Source organism: Solea solea, chromosome 17, assembly GCF_958295425.1.
Source record: "Solea solea chromosome 17, fSolSol10.1, whole genome shotgun sequence".
NCBI classification, from domain to species: domain Eukaryota; kingdom Metazoa; phylum Chordata; class Actinopteri; order Pleuronectiformes; family Soleidae; genus Solea; species Solea solea.
This window is the reverse complement of record NC_081150.1, coordinates 21,153,930-21,171,775: the sequence shown is the minus strand read 5'-3', so window position 1 is coordinate 21,171,775 and position 17,846 is coordinate 21,153,930. Positions and strand designations below refer to the sequence as shown.

General features: G+C 41.0%; 2 protein-coding genes across 6 annotated transcripts in view; both read right to left on the bottom strand.

Annotated features, from left to right (window-relative positions):
* Positions 1-892: 892 nt before the first annotated feature.
* Positions 893-5,822, bottom strand: LOC131443136 (transcription factor E2F6-like). Its single transcript, XM_058612513.1, has 8 exons — positions 5,680-5,822; positions 5,380-5,420; positions 4,366-4,421; positions 2,692-2,872; positions 2,475-2,617; positions 1,572-1,687; positions 1,356-1,479; positions 893-1,079 (listed from the first exon to the last, which is right to left on the bottom strand). Exons 4-8 carry the CDS (start codon positions 2,853-2,855, stop codon positions 1,048-1,050), a joined length of 579 nt encoding a protein of 192 aa, XP_058468496.1. The 5' UTR covers positions 2,856-2,872; positions 4,366-4,421; positions 5,380-5,420; positions 5,680-5,822; the 3' UTR covers positions 893-1,047.
* Positions 5,823-9,331: 3,509 nt separating this feature from the next.
* Positions 9,332-17,846, bottom strand: part of myt1la (myelin transcription factor 1-like, a) — a 46,221-nt gene continuing 37,706 nt past the window's right edge. For 3 of the 5 annotated variants that reach the window (XM_058613142.1, XM_058613140.1, XM_058613141.1), the window contains 7 exons: positions 17,749-17,832; positions 17,377-17,598; positions 17,202-17,293; positions 16,618-16,721; positions 16,141-16,284; positions 14,369-14,431; positions 9,332-12,572 (listed from right to left, as the gene is read on the bottom strand). In XM_058613142.1, coding sequence (XP_058469125.1) covers positions 12,432-12,572; positions 14,369-14,431; positions 16,141-16,284; positions 16,618-16,721; positions 17,202-17,293; positions 17,377-17,598; positions 17,749-17,832 — 850 coding nt within the window. In that variant the 3' untranslated portion in view covers positions 9,332-12,431. The remainder of the gene's footprint in view (positions 12,573-14,368; positions 14,432-16,140; positions 16,285-16,617; positions 16,722-17,201; positions 17,294-17,376; positions 17,599-17,748; positions 17,833-17,846) is intronic. The other 2 variants (XM_058613145.1, XM_058613143.1) reach the window with 1 other exon arrangement.

Here is a 17,846-nt window from a genome sequence, read left to right as displayed (position 1 = left end):
ACGACATACTAACCTCTGACTTTTGTCAAAATTTGCACGACATGCTAAAGTATGTCTTTTTTGTCAAAATTTGGACGACATGCTAACCTCTGACATTTGTCAAAATTTGGACATACTAAACTGTCTTTTTTGTCAAAACCTGGACGACATACTAACCTGACATTTTTGTCAAAATTTGGACGACATTCTAAAATATGTCTTTTTTGTCAAAATTTGGACGACATACTAAACTATGACATTTGTCAAAATCGGGACAGCATGCTAAAGTATGTCTTTTTTGTCAAAATTTGGACAACATGCTAACCTCTGACATTTGTCAAAATTTGGACGACATACTAACCTCTGACTTTTGTCAAAATTTGGACGACATGCTTAAGTATGTCTTTTTTGTCAAAATTTGCACGACATGCTTAAGTATGTCTTTTTTGTCAAAATTTGGACGACATGCTAACCTCTGACATTTGTCAAAATTTGGACATACTAAACTGTCTTTTTTGTCAAAACCTGGACGACATACTAACCTGACATTTTTGTCAAAATTTGCACGACATGCTAAAGTATGTCTTTTTTGTCAAAATTTGGACGACATGCTAACCTCTGACATTTGTCAAAATTTGGACATACTAAACTGTCTTTTTTGTCAAAACCTGGACGACATACTAACCTGACATTTTTGTCAAAATTTGGACGACATTCTAAACTATGTCTTTTTTGTCAAAATTTGGACGACATACTAACCTGACTTTTTTTGTCTCATTTTGGACGTCTTACTATACTATTATATATATATATATATATATATATATATATATATATATATATATATATATATATATATACTATTATATATATATATATATATATATGTATATATATAAAGTCCAGGCAAAGGTGAATTTAGTAAAAGTTTATTTGAGGTTTGAAAATACACTTAAAACAAAAACTTTGTAGCAGCTCTTTGTGTCTCTGCAGAACGTTCATTTATTTATATACATATTTATAAATCTTCCTCCCACACACCTGAGGACAGGTGGCGCCTCCTGGTGGTCAGCTGCACACACTCTGTGAACCTGAAGATTCTGTAACAACAAAACAAGATGGTGGCCATGAGTTTGTTTGTTTTTAGACGTTGATTAAAGCTCAGGTCCGTAAGTTTCTCAAAAGCTTTAACAAAATACAAGTGCTTTGCCCCGCCTCTTTTTTGTCCGTCCTCTTTAAAGCTCTGCCCCCAAAACATTTGAACTAGTAAAACTTTTTAAGGAACAGAAGTCGTGTATTTGTAAGATCGTTATTGAAATCATGAAATATTGACATTTAAGAACTTTTATGGGACTTTTAATTTCTTATAAAGTTACCGGTCTTCATCGTCTTCATCGGACTTTCCTCCAGTGAGACAAAGACGCTTGTGTCTTCAGTCCTGAGGTCACAGGTCAGCGCTGTGATGGGACCCGCCCCCTTCAGGTGGACCTGGATCCTGTCCTGTACGATTTACATCAAAATGACGTCATTATACGAGTGAAGCGTAAACACATTAGCATGTGTCGGAGTTTTATTCAGTTTTATGTTTTTACCTCTTCAGGTTCAGGAACCTTCAGTGTGGTTCCGTCCGGAGCTTTGACGACAATCACCGTCTGATCCCGGAAAGTCGGGATTCGGCCGATGTCGCCGTGAGTGACGTACGCCATCGTACAGCAGACGTTAACGAAGGACAACCGTCACTATAGAGCTGCGTTTAAAACCACACAAGTGTCTCAGTGACAACATGGCTGCCGGTACAGACAACAGGAAACATGCCACTGAATTTAGGATTTATCGTCTTTAAGAACACGTTCACGTCTTCATCTCACTGTGACACAGACTTTTATAAACCACTCACTCTCCCACACCAAACCTCACAGAGAAAACACAGGAGCTGCTGGTCTACTGCTGCCTCGTGTGGTCACTTTGTGTCACTGAGGTCAATGCTAACACAGATTTTCTAAAGCCGAATTGACAAAAGACGTGAACTTAGTGATGGAGGCAGCAGTGGATCAACAACTCCTGTGTGTGTGTGATGTTAAAATCACTGGTTTTCTCTGTGGACTTTGGTGTGGGAGAGTGAGTGGTTTACAAATGTCGTTTTTGGTCAGGCTTCCTTCTTCTTACGAACGCTGAGTTGTGATGAGTGATGGTGTAGAAGGAAACCCCTCTGACACAGGACTCATACAGATACTACACAAACTTCAGTTTCCTGTTGGAAAAGTGTGTCTCACAGTGAGATAAAGACACGAACACGTTCTTAAAGATATCGTCGACTTAAAGTGACGCAGATTTCATCAGATAAATCTTAAATTCAGTGTTTCCTGTTGTCTGCACTGGCAGCCATGTTGACACTGAGTGTGTTCCTGCTTTGCTCTTGAAGGTTCTGCACACAGGAAGTGAACTCCAGCACAGAAACCTGACTTTCTGCAGGACGTCGGCCGTAAAAGGATATGCTGCGTTCTCCCGGTCGTCAGTGACGGTGAAAAGCTGCTTGCTGCAGCTTCTGATGAGCGCGTCCAGCGTCTCCTCCCGCAGCTGCAGCTCCTCCTGGAACGTCTCGTACCTCATGAGGAAGCTGATGACGGGACACTGGCTTCTGCAGAGCTCAGTGCGTTTAATGGGAACAGTGAACAACACAAACATGGCTGCACATGCGTTTGTTTCACTCACATCCACGTGATGGCGGTGGAGTCCGACTCGATGAGGTTGAGGCCGTACATGACGTTCCTGAACTCGTTGAGACGCTGGTTTCGACAGCCCAGAAGTTCAGCCGCGCGCCGGAGGTTCAGACACCCGCCCGGTGCCGTCTGTAACAGCTGCAGGAAACGCTGCATCAGTGACTTCTTAGGGACTGCAGAGACACACAAATGTCTACAATGAGACAACAACACACACAGACACACAAACGTCCACAATGAGACAACAACACACACAGACACACAAACGTCCACAATGAGACAACACACACACAGACACGCAAAGTCCACAATGAGACAACAACACACACACACACACACAAACGTCCACAATGAAACAACACACAGAGACACACAAACGTCTACAATGAGACAACACTCACACACACACACACGCAGACACACAAACGTCCACAATAAGACAACAACACACACACAGACACGCAAACGTCTACAATGAGACAACAACAGACACACAAACGTCCACAATGAGACAACAACAAACACACACAGACACACAAACGTCCACAATGAGAAAACAACACACACACAGACACGCAAAGTCCACAATGAGACAACAACACACACACAAACGTCCACAATGAGACAACACACAGAGACACACAAATGTCTACAATGAGACAACACACACACACACACACACAAACGTCCACAATAAGACAACACACACACGCAAACGTCTACAATGAGACAACACACACACACACACAAACGTCCACAATAAGACAACAACACACACACAGACAGACACACAGACGTCCACAATGAGACAACACACACACACACACACACAGACGTCCACAATGAGACAACACACACACACACACACACACACACAAACGTCCACAATGAGACAACACACACACACACACACACACAAACGTCCACAATGAGACAACACACACACACAAACGTCCACAATGAGACAACACACACACACAGAGACACACAAACATCCACAATGAGACAACAACACACACACAGACACACAAACGTCCACAATGAGACAACACACACACACACACACAGAGACACACAAACGTCCACAATGAGAAAACACACACACACACACAAACGTCCACAATGAGACAACACACACACAGAGACACACAAACGTCCACAATGAGAAAACACACACACACACACACAAACGTCCACAATGAGACAAAAACACACACACACACGTTCACAATGAGACAACACACACACACACACAGAGACTCACAAACGTCCACAATGAGACAACAACACACACACACAGAGACACACAAACGTCCACAATGAGACAAAAACACACACACACACACACAAACGTCCACAATGAGATAAAAACACACACACAGACACACAAACGTCCACAATGAGACTACAACACACACACACACACACAGAGACACACAAACGTCCACAATGAGACTACAACACACACACAGAGACACACAAACGTCCACAATGAGACTACAACACACACACAGAGGCACACAAACGTCCACAATGAGACTACAACACACACACAGAGACACGCAAACGTCCACAATGAGACAAAAACACACACACACACAGACACACAAACGTCCACAATGAGACTACAACACACACACACACACACAGACACACACACACACACCTGATTTGTTTCTTTGTTTCTTCTGAATCGTCTCTGACGTCTGATTCTCGTCAACACTGGAAACAAAGAGACAGGAAAACGTCTGTATGAGTGTTTTTGAGTGAACACATGAATGATCAGAGTGAACACATGAATGATCAGAGTAAAAACATGAATGATCAGAGTGAACACATGAGTGATCAGAGTGAACACATGAATGATCAGAGTGAACACATTAATGATCAGAGTGAACACATGAGTGATCAGAGTGAACACATGAATGATCAGAGTGAACACATTAATGATCAGAGTGAACACATGAATGATCAAAATGAACACACTATTGATCAGAGTAAACACATTAATGATCAGAGTGAAAACATGAATGATCACAGTGAACACATGAATGATCACAGTGAACCCATTAATGACCAGAGTGAACACATTAATCATCAGAGTGAACACATAATAGATCAGAGTGAACACATTATTCATCAGAGTGAACACATTATTCATCAGAGTGAACACATGAATGATCAAAATGAACACACTATTTTTCAGAGTGAACACATGAGTGATCAGAGTGAACATATGAATGATCAGAGTGAACACATTAATGATCAGAGTGAAAACATGAATGATCAGAATGAACACATGAATGATCAGAATGAACATATTAATGATCACAGTGAACACATGAATGATCACAGTGAACACATGAATCAATCAGAGTGAACACATAATAGATCAGAGTGAACACATAATAGATCAGAGTGAACACATGAATGATCAGAGTGAACACATGAGTGATCAGAGTGAACATATGAATGATCAGAGTGAACACATGAATGATCAGAGTGAACACATGAATGATCAGAGTGAACACACTATTGATCAGAGTGAACACATTAATGATCAGAGTGAAAACATGAATGATCAGAATGAACACATGAATGATCACAGTGAACACATAAATGATCACAGTGAAAACATGAATGATCACAGTGAACACATTAATAAGGAGGTTTTTTTTACCTCTTCCTTTTCCTCCTTGAACTTTTCTTGGGACTCGACTCCTAAAGGTCAGAAGGTCAAAGTTAAATGTGACTGATTCTTGATTCTTTGATTAATGGATGATGATGATGATGATGTTCTCAAATGTCTTATTTTTGTCCACAAACACCAGCTGAAAAATCTTAAATGTGAATATTTTCTAGTTTCTTCTTTCTTTGACTTAAATAAATGTTTAAATTCTGTTTGCACGTCAGAGACAAACATTTGTTTTTAAATAAAATTAAAATATCAATCAGCTGATGATGAAGACGACCTCCTGACCTGATGATGGAGCTCCACTGCAGCATCGTTTTCATCATCATCATCATCATCATGGATGTTGCTGCTGTTGGCCTCCTCCTCCTCCTCCTGCTGCTGCTGCTGCTGCTCCTCCTCCTCCTGCTGCTCGTCGTCGTCGTCGTCGTCGTCCTCCTGCTGCTGCTGCTGCTGCTGCTGCTCCTCCTCCTCCTCCTCCTCCTCCTCCTCCTCCTCCTCCTCCTCCTCCTCCTCCTCCTCCTCAGACAGCGGTGCTCCCCAGGAGCTCCTGACTCCCGGCTGCTCCTCCAGACTCGGGGGCCTGATGGGGAAGGGGACGGCGTAGCTGCTGACGCCGTCAGATGTGACGTCCTCTAGCAGGAAGTGGTCCTCACAGATGTGTCCGTCCTGCTGCAGCGAGTCCTGACCGCCGTCCATCTGTCTCAGTGCAGCGAGCCACACCTGAAGAAGCGGTCACAGTGTGAGGAGGTTCACCACAGTGTGAGGAGGTTCACAACAGTGTGAGGAGGCTCACCACAGTGTGAGGAGGCTCACAACAGTGTGAGGAGGCTCACAACAGTGTGAGGAGGCTCACCACAGTGTGAGGAGGCTCACAACAGTGTGAGGAGGCTCACAACAGTGTGAGGAGGTTCACCACAGTGTGAGGAGGTTCACAACAGTGTGAGGAGGCTCACCACAGTGTGAGGAGGCTCACAACAGTGTGAGGAGGCTCACAACAGTGTGAGGAGGTTCACCACAGTGTGAGGAGGTTCACAACAGTGTGAGGAGGCTCACCACAGTGTGAGGAGGTTCACAACAGTGTGAGGAGGTTCAGAACAGTGTGAGGAGGTTCACAACAGTGTGAGGAGGCTCACCACAGTGTGAGGAGGTTCACCACAGTGTGAGGAAGTTCACAACAGTGTGAGGAGGCTCACCACAGTGTGAGGAGGTTCACAACAGTGTGAGGAGGCTCACCACAGTGTGAGGAGGTTCACCACAGTGTGAGGAGGTTCACCACAGTGTGAGGAGGTTCACCACAGTGTGAGGAGGTTCACAACAGTGTGAGGAGGTTCACAACAGTGTAAGGAGGTTCACCACAGTGTGAGGAGGTTCACCACAGTGTGAGGAGGTTCACAACAGTGTGAGGAGGTTCACAACAGTGTGAGGAGGTTCACCACAGTGTGAGGAGGTTCACCACAGTGTAAGGAGGTTCCATGACTGAGATAAAAATGAGTGTACTATGATTTCACATTCAAAAATTGTATAATTTCTCCTGTTTGTGTCAAAATAATATCTTTTTTGACAAAGTCATTTATAAACTTGTATTTTGAAAATGTGTAATGATGTAATTATTTGTTTTTATTTGTTATTATTGTCATTATGGCCACTAATGTAGACGATAGAGGTCCAAACACTGTGTTATTACAGAACCTGCCTGAGAATCTTTACATTCTTAAACTATCTCAATATCAAACTAATTCGGTTTCAGGCCACCAATAATGAATTCAGAATTGATTATTTTACAAAAAAATAAACATTTAAGATCAAAACAACAGAAGCTCAAGTTTAGGCTATATAAACAAGAGACACAGAACCAGCCTGAGAATCATGACGTTTTAAAGTTTTCGTCAACATTAAACTAAATCAGTCATAGTTGTCAATTCACTTAGTTACAACTAGTTGTCAAGATCTACCAAAAGTGAATTCGGGGTAGTTTATTTAGCTAAATTATTAAATAAAAGTCCACAAACACGGTAAAGAAAAAGTTCAGTGTTATTACAGAACCTGCCTGAGAATCATTACATTTGTAAGTGTAATATTTAACTAATTCAGTAATGGTTGTCAGTTCACTTAGTTACAACTAGTAACCGGGAGCTGCCACGAGTGAATTCGGGATAGTTTATTAAGCGAAATGTGAAAACTCATACTGATACAGCGGCTCGTTTACCTTGACCCTCGCAGGATCCGCGGGGAAGCCGAAGAACCTCTTCTTAGCTCGGCCTGAGTCTCCTCGACCCTCCGTCAACACTAGGTTCTGACACGCAGCGACGACACACTTCTCCATGATTCACCGTCCGCTATCAACCGGCACCGAACCGAACTGAACCGGGCCACAGCGGGCTACAACACGGTCCGTTAGAACTCACATGTCGAACATTGAACCCCAGAAACAACCAGGTTCTGTAGAACCTGATTAAACAACCACACACACAGGCGGGCTAATATCGCGAGGGTTTGTTCCGCTGCTGTGGAGAGGATTTAAAAACATGCACACACACACCTACTGGGTGGGAGTATGTACTGCATCTTTGTAATAAAGTATAACAAGGCGAACAGTGAAATAATATAAATAAAATAGTAATTCATTTAAATTTAATGCAAGGTAAAATTCAGTTTGAATGTTATTTTATGTCTGTTAAATATTTAAATAATAATAAAGGTTTAAATCGTTTGTAAACATAACTAATAATTAAACTGTACAATAATGTATTTGTGTTTTTATTATTATGATTATTAGTTTCTTCTGACAGAGAGACATTAAAGCTGCACGATTGATAATTCATTTAAAGTTTACAACAAAAAATCTGAATAAAATACAGATAATTCAGTTTATACGTTTCAAATCTTCACTATTTTAACTTTGAAGTCTATTTTTTCCATCCTCATTTCAAATGGACTTACAAAACCTTTATTTTCTGTTCTAAATATATCAGATTCTATTGATGTCTGACAAACACAGTATAATATTAATTTAAGGTAAAATGATCCTTCATTAGTCCCAAAAATGGAGGAAATCTACAATAATTTATGACATTAAAATAAAAGTATGTACCGTAACAGTGAATTAAAGAAGTAAAGTAAAATGACATTATTATATCTCTTTTTTTTTTTTAACTTTTTTGGTATAAACGTCTATGATCCAGTTTAGAAAAGACGCCACACTGTAAAAATCTTCACTGTACAATTTACATACACTGATTGATTTTCAAAATAAAATCCTTTTCCGTGAAAAATATCAGCTCTTATTGATGTCTGACAGACACTGACATTGAACTTTTATTAGTTTAAGACACTTTTAAGGTAAATAATCCTTTATTAAGGCCCCAGCTCTGGAACATTCACAACAGTAAACTAAAAGTGTGAAATGTAACAGTGAAGTAAAGAGGTAAATATTGTGATTATAATATTAGTGGTTATTTCTTTAGCATTAAATGTGTGATTTTTGACAAATATCAGTCACATTATCATAATTTTCAGTATAAACATCCATAATAAAAGACACCACACTGTTAAATTTATATCACGTAAAAAAGCTGCTTTGATTTAATTTAGATGTATTTATCTGCAGTTTTCTAAATAAAATCCTTTTCCGTGAAAAATATTGGATCTTGAAGTCTGACAGACACTGACATTGAACCTTTATTAGTTTAAGACACATTTAAGCACCATTATTATAATTATTTTAGGTATAAACGTTCATAACCCAGTTTATGAAAGATGCTACACTGTAAAAATGTTCCCAGTAAAATTTACATCAAAGTTTTCCCTCGACTTTGTGCAAATATACTTATCGTAAAAATTGACGCTGGTTTGATTTGACATCAACTCACTTTGCATTGTGTGTACTGATAAAAATGATCCTGTGAAGAATAAGAAAAACAGGCAGAAAACGTCATCGTCTCCGTGTTGCAACACAAGATTTATTCAGAGCAAAAAAGATGCCAACACCAGCATGAATTTAAAAACCGTACGAACTTCACAAGTTTAAATGAAATATCACGTAGCAACTCGTGACTCTTGAAACATACAGCAAAAAATCACCCACGGAACCACGCGTCATGCCTCGTGGTCGGAAAAAACTGTCGCACAAAAGTTTGCGAGTAACAGAGAGAAAAGTAAAGAAAAAAAAGGGGCGAAAAGAACAAAGTAAAGCGTATAAAAACCCCTTCATCAAACAGAAGAATTCATGATTTCACAAATATTCATACGTCTTTTGCATTGGAGCTCGTGTAACGCGTTAGCGCTCGACTTCTCTATGTAAATATTACACTGTTTAGCTTTTACATCTCATATTAACAACAATCTCAAAGCCGCGTCGCTCAGTGGCAGAATTTGTGCTTTAAACGTCCGTTTCCTTTTGTTTCTCAGTCAAAAAGAATTCAAAATCACTAAATAAAAATAAAGTTCATTAAAACGCAAAAGGTTCCAGTGGCAGGAAGCTGCGAAAAACACTGACGTGCAAAGAATCCGGCGTTAAAGGAAAACTTCCCCTCGTCGTCAGGACAACGTCGTGTTTTCCATTCATCAGTGATCATTTTAATCTTCAGTCACAAGATTTTAGAGCAAATATTCAAGATAATCTGGACATTTTTATACATATTTCATCAAAAATAATGGGAAAAAATGCTTATTTATTATTTTAAAAATCAAAAATGTCTGAATTTTTCCAACTTCATCACTGAATTTGTTTGGATATTTAAATGAATTTAAAAAAAATTCCCTCAGACATTCTACAGAAAAGTTTAAGCAAAGTATTTGCCGGTAATTCTGTTTGAATTCTTAATGTTTTTTCAGTTTATTCAGCTCAAATAAGACATTTTATAAAGACTGTTATTTTTTTACAGTGAGTGACAAACATTTTCATGTTTTAATCAATAATAATTCAGATTTTTTGGGGGATATTTTACACACGTGTAAAGAAAAATAAGAAAAATACACATTTGTCATATTTAGAAATCTGAATTATTTGTCCGTGTTGAGTGTGACTCGTCATTTTTGTCACAGTTGGTGAAAATGTTGGTAACGTATCAGATTCTGAGGGAAAATTGTCCTTTAAGTAATAAAATAGGTTCGTAATAAAGACATTTTTTTACGATTTTTACTCTTAATTCAATTCAAAAATACTTAATTGTATTCGAGAATTTCCTTGTAAATATCTTTGGATCTTTTGCGATGTTTTTTGCAAGAGTAAATGTTCGTAAAGTGACGCTGAGGGGAAAGTTTTCCTTTTGAGTGACAAATTTGCGACATTAGCTCACGAAAAATTGCCAGCACAAACTCTCATTCGTACAGTTTTTCACTTCTTCTTCTTCTTTTTCTTCCACCGACGCAATAATAACTTGACAAACTCCGATAAAGTGCATGCATGAAAAACATCGTCCCGTCGTGTCGTAAACTCTGCGCTGATTCAGCTCAAGACGACAACGTCTTTTTTTTTCCCCAAAAAAAACAAATCAGAGAGATTTTTAAAACGACAAAATAATAAAGCACGGCTCGGTCGCAGCTCCGACGTTTAGACGCATGATCGGAAAGAGCTTTTTCTTTTTTTCTTTTTACAGAATGAGGACAATGATACAAGTAGAGATGGGGACGTTTGATTTCGACCCTGTGTGTCCGGCGGAGCCGTCGGCCATTTTAGAAACTTTTTCTTCTTCGTCCTTTTATCGACAATAAAAACATCAAAACATGGAAACAAAGGTGTCCCTGTGCAAAGTCCAAACATCAATGTCCTTTCACCCGCGTCCGATTCCCACGACATGATTGTAGTAAAAGGTTTGTACAAAAAACGCGACACATTTATAGTTCGTAAAAACATCGATCAGCTCTTTGCTAGTTTCATTTATAAGAAATTGCATATACCCAAACATAGTTTTCATATAGATTGCATCCCATATCTAAACAAATACGATCGTACCAATATTGCTGAGTCATCGTCGTCGCGCTCCGATTGTCTCCTACATTTTTTTTATCCGTAGCCGTTTTTAACAAAGAAAAGCGACCAAAAAAGAAGAGGAAAGAGAATGAAACAACCGCGGGATTTGCACCAGTACGTTTCCGTGTCGTGATGTTTCAAATCGTCGTCTCTTCTCCGCGTTTATTTTAGCTAAAGATTTACAGGAATGGGCGTGGTCCAAATACAGAAAATCCACGCGTATACATCCCATAAATGAAACTTTGCATGGAAGTCGGGTCTGGCGAAAATGCGATATTGGCATAGTTCTTGGACATGTCCGTTGCTCAAGGGCTCTATAGCGCCCCCTAAGGTGAAAACAGAGGCAAAATTGAGTTCCACCGAATTTTTCGAAACTTGGTAGGAAGATGTTACAGACCAAGACGAACAAAAACGTTGACCGTAACCATGGAAGTCGGCCATTTTTAATTTTGGGGTCCATTTCTCATTCTCGAGTGCGTTTGTTGTATCAACATTAAAAAAAACACGGCAACTTGTACTTGACACATCAAAGGTGAAAAGTTGTCGAAAGGTTTTGTGGGTTCAAAACGGCGTGGCCACGGCAACCCTCGTTATTATCATTAGTATTATTATTAGTAGTAGTTAAAATTGATTGTTCCCTCTGTCGCGGCTTCGCTCCATGTTAAACCCGTGACGCCCAGTTTCTCCACATATGTAAATCGCATGAAAACAAAGACGTGATTCAAGCGTACAATAAATAAATAAATACATATACACGAAAATGTGCATACATTAGCAGCTATAAACAGTACGTCACATTATATTAGGTCATATGAAAATGTACAAAACATGGATGTTTGTTTGTTTAAAACGTTCTTTTTAAAGCAAGGCAACGACAATCGGAACTCATCCTGAAAAAGGAAACGCAGAGATACCCATGGAGCTGAAAGCATAAAAGCAGAGGAAAGAAAAGAACCGGGGAAAAAGTTACAGCAGCAAAAACAACCCATTCCCCTTTTTTCATTTTTTTCGTTGTTGTTGTTGCTTTGCATTTGTTTTTCTCGTGTGGGTTTTTTTTTTGTCGGGGCTAAACCTGGATGCCCTGGACGGCCTGTTTGATGTTCTCCAGCAGCGCCTTGTTCTCCGGGCTCTGGTACTGGTCCTGGTGGGTGTACATGTCCGTCAGCGTACTCACATACGAGTCAAAGTTCTGTTCGTTCATTGGCTCCTGTGAGGAACAGGAAGAAAAAAGCTGTGAGGAACAAGCAAATTTGGGCGTGGCATGTTTGTTGGAAAAAGGTTTGGGAAACAGGCAGAGGTGGGGGCCGGGGGGGGGGGGCATCATCATCAGGAGAGCAGGACACAAACTCAGTGAAGTTATTTTAGTTTAGTTACAAACTCATAATCTGATCTCGGGCCTGTGGACGTCGGCGCAGTTCAACCTCAAACCCATGCAAAAACCAGGAGAGGGATGATCAGCTGATGAGTGGATGAACGCTTAATGTTTGACGTATGGAGACGAAATCAACATGTTCATGTGCAAATGCAGGAGACAGAGACGGAGCAGATCTGGCTTCGGAAAAAACTCAACTTCAGTGGGTGAAGTTAAAAAAAACCCAGTAATGTTCGTAAAAGCAAGTTTATTATGTGGCGTCCCTCAAGGCGCGATTTTAGGCCAGTTGTTATTTCCAACATTTCTGCTTTCTCAAGCCTGTGTCCAAAGTCTCAAGGTTTATGTCCTGAAGTAGTGTTTGCTTTACATAGCGAGAGGGACAACGAGGTGGACGGACACATGGCACCTCTAACTTTAACAGAGCAGATTTTGTCTCATTGGTGTCCCTGCACAAAGAAACACAGTGGAGTTCACATGTAGCATCCCTCAAGGCTCGATTTTAGGCCCATTTCTGCTTTTTCAAGCTCGTAACTTAAGACATTTCACACCTCAAGGACTATGTCTGGGGTAGAGTTTGTTTTAAGGTGGTGGAAGGCCAGCTTTCAGTTTGTCTAACAAAACCTCACCATCTTTTTCCATAAGCATGCATTCATTTCCACATACAGAGAGAGTAGACAATTAGAATTTGATGAACGTTAACACTGGTTTTACATTAGGCACTCCTCAAGGCTCCATTTCAGGCCTACTGTTGTTTACAATAACTTGTCACGCTAGTATCCAGAGATACGGATTGATTCAACACCTCAAGTTTAACGTCCAGGCAGAGTGTGTTATACGCAGCAAGGAGGACACATAACTCAGATGTTTACGTTGGTGGACGAACATGTGGCACCCCCAGCTTTCAGTTAAGAAACCAGAATCTGTTTAATGAGCTCAACTCACCACCGCTTACATAACCATACATACAAAAAGACAGTTTAATGAACGTTAACACTGCAGCTTTTTCAAGCCTGTGTCCAAAGACATGTCCAAAGGTTTACGTCCTGAAGTAGCGTTTGCTTTACATAGCGAGGGGGACAAAACTAGTCTGATGTGTGTGGTGGTGGATTGACACCTGGCACCTCTAACTTTAAGCTAAGAGACCAGGTTTTGTCTCATTCCCTGTCCCCTGACAAAGAAACACAGTGGATTTATGTGACGTCCCTCAAGGCTCGATTGTGGGCCCACTGTTGTTTACAACATTTCTGATGTTTTGTGTGTTTTTTGCCAAATGTTTTAAATATATTTACATTGATATTGTTTTCCAGTCGAGCAAATGTCAGTCCCTTATGTCTTCGTAGTTCAGCTGCAACTTTCAACAAACAAATGTGATTATTTTTTTCTGATTCCAGAGCAGCTCCGTCTCCAGATTTGGAAATCTGATTCTACTTTCAACTTTAATTATCATCTTATTCTTATAAATAATTTGTAATTACAGAAAATGATTTCTTTTTTTATAAAGTATTCGTGTTGGTATTTGGTTGGGCGGGTGCACAGATATTTTAATTACTGTTAAAGGAATCATAGGAGGGTGGGGGGGTGACAGTGCAGAAGAGAGGGATAATTGGATAAAGGATAAATTGGTGTCTTACTCTGGGAGGCATCTGTAAACAGCAGTTATGCTTTACTGGGGCCTCTTTCTGTGGCAGCGGTCTCTACAGGAGAGGGTGTACAGAGAAGTGTATTAGCCCGCTAAACACATGGCGGCTACAAAGGCTTCACACGCTAAAACACAACGCCCCTGTGTGGTTGAATTGTAATGCATTTCTAATACTTTTCTGTTAGCAATATAAAAATGAATAAAAACTCTACGTAGTCTATGTGTACGTCACACCACTCACTCTCCCACACCAAAGCCAATAGAGAAAATCAATGATTTTAACATCACACACAGGAGTTGTTAATCCACTGCTGCCTCCACTAAGTTCAAATGTCTTATTTTGTCAATTCGGCTTTTAAAAACCTTCATTCAGATTTACCTCAGTGACACAAAGTGACCACACGAGGCAGCAGTAGACCAGCAGCTCCTGTGTACCCGGCAGCTAAAATCACTGATTTTCTCTATGGGCTTTGGTGTGGGAGAGTGAGTGGTTTACAAACTTCAGTTTCCTGTTGGAAAAGTCTGTCTCACAGTGAGATAAAGACCTGAACATGTGACGTAGAGAAAATAATCCAATTAGCCCCAGTCTTCTTCCTTTCTCTACACTGTGAGAAAAATGACGTCAAAACAGCCACGAGCACTGGAACTGAAACTTTCTTTATGGGAAAAGCACAAGAAGAAGAAGAAGTAGAAGAAGAAGAAGAAGTAGTAGGAGAAGAAGAAGAAGTAGTAGAAGAAGAAGAAGTAGTAGAAGAAGAAGAGCGTGGACTGCTGGTTAAAAAAAACAGAAGGTGGTAAACAGAAAGAAGCAGATGAGGAAAATATCTGAGCGTCGCTACAGGAAAAACTTTAAAAAACTTTCTGATTGTCCTCCAGGTACCACCAGAGGGAGCTCATGTACGCACCACAGTTTGAGAACTAGGGATTAAAACAATGCAGGAAGTTTATCACAATAAATAGGAAATGGACAGACATTAGCGAAAAAATGTCCCCAGGAAATCTGGAAATATAAAAGAATATACCTTTTCTTATTAGGCATAAAAAGCAAGATAATCTGTGAGGACACGGAATGCAACAACAGTTTATAGATAAATTAAAGCTAACCTAGCAACAGGCAGGAAGTTAGCCAAAAATGAGCTAATATGGCTCTTAATAATCTGGCTCTTCTTTAAAGATGCAGTCACAAATTCCCTCTCTACTCCCATGGACAGCTGTAATCTGGCTCAGTCCCACAGTTCCTCTCTAATCCCGTAGACAGCTGTAATCTGGCTCAGTCCCACAGTTCCTGTCTAATCCCGTAAACAGCTGTAATCTGGCTCAGTCCCACAGTTCCTGTCTAATCCCGTAAACAGCTCTAATCTGGCTCAGTCTCACAGTTCCTCTCTAATCCCATAGACAGCTCTAATCTGGCTCAGTCCCACAGTTCCTCTCTAATCCCGTGGACAGCTGTAATCTGGCTCAGTCCCACAGTTCCTCTCTAATCCCGTAAACAGATCTAATCTGGCTCAGTCTCACAGTTCCTCTCTAATCCCGTAAACAGCTCTAATCTGGCTCAGTCTCACAGTTCCTCTCTAATCCCGTAAACAGCTGTAATCTGGCTCAGTCCCACAGTTCCTCTCTAATCCCGTAAACAGCTGTAATCTGGCTCAGTCCCACAGTTCCTCTCTAATCCCGTAGACAGCTGTAATCTGGCTCAGTCCCACAGTTCCTGTCTAATCCCGTAGACAGCTGTAATCTGGCTCAGTCCCACAGTTCCTCTCTCACCATGTGCGGCAGCTGGATGTTAGCTAAACTGTTGATGAGCGACTGGCTGAGGTTCGCGAGCTCGTGCAGCAGCGAGTCGTTCTGCTGCTCGATCACTTTGTTCTCCTCCTCGATGGACTTCAGGTTTGTCTCCATGGTGGTAATCTGTGGGAATTAAAAATAAAAAAAAACGATAATAACGTTGCGTTCTGTTGTCCAGACTGAAGCTATCACTTTAATATCGTGTCTATTTCACATGCTTTTATTGCATGTTTAAGTATTTTTCACGGCAGGAGGGAAAGTGTCAGCTGTAATCTGGCTCGGTCCCACAGAAAATGTCACAGTGCAAGTCTGGATTAATGTCTGCATTGGACCTTTTAATACTCATTCAAAGCACCAGGGGGCAGTATAAGGGTCAGATATATATTTTTATTATTATTATTTTTTTTTTTTCCAAAGTGAGTCATGTGACGTCAAGAGCTGTGATCATGGTCTTACTTGTGTCCTCAGCTTTATCATGTCCGACTCCACTTGATTGTTGGACTCGTTCAAATCTTTGATTTCGTCATCCAGCTGTTTGATTTCTTCATCGTTTTCGATGCCTGAAAACAAGAAACACAGGATTTTATTATTTCCAACAGAAAAACACTCACTCTCTCACACCAAAGTGATTTTAACATCACACACACAGGAGCTGTTGATCCACTGCTGCCTCCATCACTCAGTTCACACGACTTCAGTGTTTGAAATCCTGCGTTAGGATTGACCTCAGTGACACAAAGTGACCACACGAGGCAGCAGAGGACCAGCAGCTCCTGTGTGTGTGATGTTAAAATCACTGATTTTCTCTATGGGCTTTGGTGTGGGAGAGTGAGTGGTTTACAAACTTCTGTTTCCTGTTGGAAAAGTCTGTCTCACAGTGAGATAAAGACGTGAACGTGTGCTAAGATCTCCCCCTGGTGGTTGATGTAATGTTAGCAGACTAAATCAACAACAGTATTTATTAAGTATATAAAGTAAGTAAATACTGTATAAGTAGATGTGTTTTGGTCACTTTCAGGCTCATGTTTTGTGCTTCTGACCTTTACTTGCTCTTTGCTTGATTGTCAGCATCTCCACTCCGCTCATCCGGGCTTTCTTCATGGCCGAGGTGGCTCGAGGACAACCGGACAGACTGCCGCGACAAACACACGTTAATAATGAAACAACGATCCAGCTGCTGCAGGAAGGATTTGACAAAATGGCCGCCCTCCGCACCTCCGATGTGTCAGGAAGCTCCCGCTGACGTGTCCCGACCCGTCGCAGCCCGGGGTCGGACAGGTCATGCCGTCCGTCTTGCCGGACTTCCAGACAAACTGCGAGCCGTTGACGTAGCTGTCCTTCTGCCTCTTGGCAGCCAGGGGGCAGCCCGACGCGCTGCGGTGGGAGGCGTACTTCCCCGTCACGTGACCCTGTCCGTCGCAGCCTGGGACTGGACACCTGAGACGTGGGACAAACACAGAGGTGTGTGAACCCTTACCTTAAAACACTCACTTTACTTAAATACAGTAAAAGTAAATAAATGAGTGAATGTTTGAAAACAATGCTAAGAAAAAATGAAACTCCACCCCCCTCGTGCAGAAACCTTACTTGATTGGCTCCTGGTCGTCCTTGTCTTCTTTGCTGTGGATGATTTTGATGCCGCTCTTCTTGGCACGTGGACAACCTGACAGACTGCAGGACACACA

Excerpts from the sequence above, each read along its gene's own strand:
- LOC131443136 (XM_058612513.1), bottom strand. The coding sequence starts at position 2,855 with ATGCAGCGTTTCCTGCAGCTGTTACAGACGGCACCGGGCGGGTGTCTG. Across the intron at positions 2,618-2,691 it reads TCCACCGCCATCACGTGGAT|AAGCCAGTGTCCCGTCATCA; the intron begins GTGAGTGAAACA and ends TGAGCTCTGCAG. Across the intron at positions 1,080-1,355 it reads GATGAAGACGATGAAGACCG|AATCTTCAGGTTCACAGAGT; the intron begins GTAACTTTATAA and ends TTGTTGTTACAG.